This window comes from Tarenaya hassleriana, unplaced genomic scaffold, assembly GCF_000463585.1.
Source record: "Tarenaya hassleriana unplaced genomic scaffold, ASM46358v1 Cleome8, whole genome shotgun sequence".
NCBI classification, from domain to species: domain Eukaryota; kingdom Viridiplantae; phylum Streptophyta; class Magnoliopsida; order Brassicales; family Cleomaceae; genus Tarenaya; species Tarenaya hassleriana.
The window spans coordinates 3301331-3306976 of NW_010970490.1; the positions used below are offsets into that span (position 1 = coordinate 3301331).

General features: G+C 41.7%; 1 protein-coding gene across 1 annotated transcript in view; it reads right to left on the reverse strand.

The window, feature by feature from the left end:
- Positions 1 to 5297: 5297 nt before the first annotated feature.
- Positions 5298 to 5646, reverse strand: part of LOC104802751 (basic 7S globulin-like) — a 2686-nt gene continuing 2337 nt past the window's right edge. The window contains exon 4 of the mRNA XM_010526497.1: positions 5298 to 5645. Within this exon, the coding sequence (XP_010524799.1) occupies positions 5355 to 5645 (291 nt within the window). The 3' untranslated portion in view covers positions 5298 to 5354. The remainder of the gene's footprint in view (position 5646) is intronic.

A 5646-nucleotide genomic window follows, 5' to 3' on the forward strand; every position in this document is an offset into this window, starting at 1 on the left:
AGGGTTTCTGCAGTACATTCAGTGGAGGTCAGTGGAAGCTTACTAGAGGCGCCATGGTTGTTGCTCGTGGGACGAAGTCTTCGTCACTATACTTAATGCACGCTAAGCTTTCTAAGGATATCATTAATGCCTTAGAGAGTGACGATGCTATTGAGTTGTGGCACAGGAGACTTGGTCATATGAGTGAGAAAGGAATGTCTGTACTAGCGAAGAAGGAGGTTCTACAAGGAGTCTCGGGATTACATCTGAAGAAATGTGATCACTGTTTTGCGGGAAAACATAACAAAGTTGCGTTTAAGTCTTCTACACCTTCCAGAAAATCGGAGATTCTTGATTTGGTGCACTCGGATGTGTGTGGTCCATTGAAGACGAGATCAATGGGTGGTGCATCATATTTTGTCACATTCATCGATGATCATTCAAGGAAATTGTGGGCATATATGATGAGGACTAAGGATCAAGTTCTGGGCATTTTCAAGCAGTTTCAAGTCTTGGTGGAAAGACAGACTGGAAAGAAGTTGAAGTGTATCCGGAGCGACAATGGAGGTGAATACTCCGGACCGTTTGATGCATATTGTCGTGAACAAGGCATTAGACATGAGAAGACGCCGCCGAAGACACCACAGTTGAATGGGTTGGCAGAGAGGATGAACAGGACGATCATGGAGAGAGTTCGTTGTCTGATTTCTCAATCAGGCTTGCCGAATTCCTTTTGGGGAGAAGCTTTGAACACCGTGGTTCATGTATTGAACCTGTCACCTAGTGCTCCGTTACATGGTGATGTTCCAGAGAAGGTTTGGACTGGTAAGGATGTTTCTTACCGTCATTTGAAGGTTTTTGGGTGTAAAGCGTTTGTTCATATTCCTAAGGATGAGAGGTCGAAGCTGGATGCGCAATCAAGACAGTGCGTGTTCATCGGATACGGTCTGGATGAAATGGGATACAGATTCTATGATCCAGTTGAGAAGAAGCTCGTCAGAAGCAGAGACGCTGTGTTCATGGAGGATCAAACTATTCGGGATATTCAGAAGTGCAAAAATCCAACTCAGAATAGTAGTGGTTTGATCGACTCAGAGATGATTCCTCGAACGACAGTTGAGGATTCTACTGAAGGTGAGGTTCAAGATGATACACCTGGTACAGATGCTCCCGTACAGATTGATGACGGTGATGGTGAAGATCATCAGGTTGAGTCGTCAACTACCGAAGACTCACAGATGTTGAGAAGGTCTGAGAGAGTTCGGAGACCATCAACGAAGTATAACTCCAGTGAGTATGTATTACTTACTGAAGGGGGAGAACCAGAGAGTTTGATGAGGCTCTCGGAGATGAACACAAGGACGAATGGATGAAGGCCATGAATGACGAGATGGATTCTTTGTACAAGAATCAAACATTCGAGTTGGTGAAGCTACCAAAGGGTAAACGAGCATTGCTTAACAAATGGGTGTTCAGGGTTAAGCATGAAGAGCACAGTCTGCATCCGCGATACAAGGCTAGACTGGTGGTAAAAGGTTTCAGTTAGAAGAAATGAGTTGATTTTGATGAGATTTTTTCGCCGGTTGTAAAGATGTCATCCATACGGGTTGTTTTGGGATTGGCAGCTAGTCTTGACTTGGAGGTTGAGCAAATGGATGTGAAGACGGCTTTCCTTCATGGTGATTTGAAGGAAGAGATTTACATGGTACAACCTGAAGGCTTTGTTGAGAAGGGCAAATAAGATTATGTTTGTCGGTTGAAGAAAAGTCTTTACGGGTTGAAGCAAGCACCGAGACAATGGTATAAGAAGTTTGAGTCAGTTATGGGGGATCATGGCTATAAGAAGACGACTTCCGATCATTGTGTTTGTGCAGAAGTTTTCCGATGTTGATTTTATCATCTTGCTGCTCTACGTGGACGATATGTTGATTGTGGGCAAGAACATGGAGAGGATAACAGAGTTGAAGAAGCAACTTGGTCGGTTCTTTGCTATGAAGGATTTGGGACAAGCGAAGCAGATTCTTGGGATAAGAATTGTTCGGGACAGAAGTAACAAGGAGTTATATCTGTCACAGGAGAAGTACATTGAGAAAGTACTTCAACGGTTTCATATGGAGAAATCTAAAGTTGTGAGCTCACCTCTTGCATCACACTTTAGATTGAGCAGTCAGCAGAGTCCGAGTACAGATTCAGAGACGGAGGACATGAGACGAGTTCCATACGCCTCTGCAGTGGGGAGTTTGATGTATGCCATGGTTTGTACGAGACCAGATATTGCTCACACTGTTGGAATTGTCAGTCGGTTTCTTTCTAATCCAGGAAGGGAACATTGGAATGCAGTGAAGTGGATTCTGAGATATCTTCGAGGTACTTCCGGTTTCAGACTTATGTTTGGAGGTGACAAACCTTTGTTGGTTGGCTACACAGATTCAGATATGGCGGGAGATACAGATTCTCGGAAATCTACTTCGGATTACTTGGTAACTTTTGCGGGTGGAGCAGTATCATGGCAATCGAAGTTACAGAAATGCGTTGCACTTTCTACCACTGAAGCTGAGTTCATTGCCGCAACTGAAGCTTGTAAGGAGTTGTTATGGATGAAGAGGTTTCTTGAGCAGCTCGGTTTCAAACGAGATAGGTATATCTTGTTTTGCAACAGTCAGAGCGCTATTCATCTTGGGAAGAATCAGACGTTTCATTCAAGATCGAAGCACATTGATGTTAGATATCATTGGATACGAGATGTCGTGGATTCGAAGGAGGTTGAACTTGAAAAAGTTCACACAGATGATAATGGTGCAGACATGATGACAAAGGCGTTACCGAGAGGAAAGTTGGACGTTTGTTGCAGGATTGCCGGGATGGCAATCTCTTCCACATAGTCGGAAGAGGGGGAGAATTGTTGGGTCTTCCTCCATATGTATGAGTTGTTCCATGTGGGTGAGTTGTTCTACACCTTGCAAGAACATGGGTGGGGGAGGAAGATGAGTTGTTTGCACAATAGAGCAAATGATGATGTTTTTCATCTTTGTTTATGAATTCTTTTAGAGTTTCTCTTCACTATAAATAGAGAGCTCTAGGTGCAGAGAAAAATCATCCCAAACACAAGAGTTCCAAGCAAGAGAAGAAGAAAGAGAGAGAGAGAGGGAGAAAGAGTGAAGAAAACAGTTTGTGCAGTTATGATCAAAGGTTCGATCGGATACTCATTTCTTGTCCGATCGATCTGAATTTTGGAGAAGAGCTTCTAAACTCATTGTTCTAGATTTTGTCCGGTGGGATTTTGATTCTAACGGTCAGAATCTGAGAAACGGAGTTTCTACCGAAGCTGTTCGTCATTGGCGTTTCCAGCAGCACATGTCCAAGTGATTTGGAGATTTGGATGGTCATCTCTTCTCCGTTTGAGCTGAAATTCGGTATGCTTATTCTAGACCCTCTGAGCTTTTGATTTCTACGGAGAAATTGGAATTTGGTTGCCGGAACCATAAGTTACGGGGTTAGCTTGCTGCCTAAGTTACAGCTTGTTCTTTCGGGTTTATTGAGATTGAATATTGGATTAATATTCGGAAGTCTCGGTTGTATCTCTTGTCTATTGGAGATTGAAGTGTGGACGTTGTAACCCGGAAATTTGAGATTATAGTGGATTTTTGGGTGGACTACGGTCCCGTGGTTTTTACTCCTCACACCGAAGAGGTTTTCCACGTTAAATCGATTGTCTCGTTTAAATTTCCGTTTTTACTAGATATTGTCATCCTAACGCGCTCACACAAGTAAGGGGTTCTAATTTACCGAATCGTGATTCACGGTAAAAACCCCAACATTTTTGTACACATAAGGTTGATTCTGCGACCTCCAACGACTATTTCATCGGCGTGAAATCAATCATGGTAGACGGGAAAACATTTCCTTTCAAGCTACCAAAGGGTAAACGAGCATTGCTTAACAAATGGGTGTTCAGGGTTAAGCATGAAGAGCACAGTCTGCATCCGCGATACAAGGCTAGACTGGTGGTAAAAGGTTTCAGTCAGAAGAAAGGAGTTGATTTTGATGAGATTTTTTCGCCGGTTGTAAAGATGTCATCCATACGGGTTGTTCTGGGATTGGCATCTAGTCTTGACTTGGAGGTTGAGCAAATTTCTTCATCAGCGTTAGCTCGATATCCGTTGACGGAGACGTGATTGCGGTTAACGGAGGGACAAAAATCAGTACGGTGACTCCGTACACCGTACTTCACTCTGAGAAGAGCGTAAGGAGGGGAATCACCGGCCCGGACGTGCCCGTGATCGATCTGGTGCTGCAGGGCGGCGGGATCTGGCGGATCTACGGATCGAACTCCATGGTGGATTACGACGGAAACAGGACGTGTTTGGCGGTCGTTGACGCAGGTGATGAACTGGCTCGGGCGGGGATCGTGATCGGATCGCGTGTTCTGGAGGAAACCCTCGTGGAGTTCGATCTTGAATCCTCCAAGTTCAGCGTCACTTCTTCACTTCTCCCTCGCAACACTTCCTGTTCTCGTTTCAGGACAGCTTCAGCTTGATTGATATATATTCCTATGTTGTCCCCTTCACATTATAATTTACAACCACATCATCAAGTGTTGTTACCTGCGCTTAAAAGTTAAGATTAGTTACAATTTTGGTTTATTATTATTATATATATAGATATATGAACATTGAATTTAAAATTTATAAATCTCTAAATTTAATTTATTAAATACAATGTAAAAATTAATATAAATAATCATATTCTAAAATAATACAAGTGTGCGAAAATAATAAAAATATATTCATTATTTAGTGACTTAAATAACATATTTTTTTAGTTTTATTTAAAACATAAGTATCAATTAGATTTTCTTAGTTAACTTTTGAAAAAACTTTTTTCTATAATGCTAGTCCATTGAATCTTTATGGGACAAAAGAATTTGATAAATGTTTTAAATTAATTCAAATACAAAATCGATGTAACAAATAAATCGATTTTTTTATAAGATCGATAACAAATTGGTAAGACTAATCAATTCTAAAAAACATAATGATAATGATTTTTTTTTTTAATTTGTCGGGTGCAAGCATTTTCACCGTCACCGTTACCGTACCTTTAAACTGGTATCGTGGAATTCTTATATGCCGTTTTGGTTTTAATGAATTTGGGATTATTATAAATCGGGATTCAAACTGTTTCTTCCATTTAGTAGAAATTCACATTCTGTCAACTAGATTATCATATCTTCCACACTTTATTTTTCATAATTTATCTTTGGTAGTTTTAATGCATAGTATATTATATATATATATATATATCATAATTGGACTATCTTAAAATGTAACAACTTTATTACTTAGAAAAGAACCCAACAGCATAAGACAAACCAATCAAGCTGTCCTGAAACGAGAACATGATGTGTTGTGAAGGAGAAGTGAAGAAGTGGCACTGAACTTGGACGATTCAAGATCGAACTCGACCAGCGTATCCTCCAGCGCGAGTGATCCAATCACGATCCCGGCTCGAGCTTCTTTCCCCGCGTCAAGAATCCCCAGACACGTCCTGTTCCCGTCGTAGTCCACCATGGAATTCGATCCGTAGATCCTCCAATTCCTGCCGCTTTCCAACACCAGATCGATTACGGGCACGTCCGGTCCGGCGATTCCCCGTCTCACGCTCTTC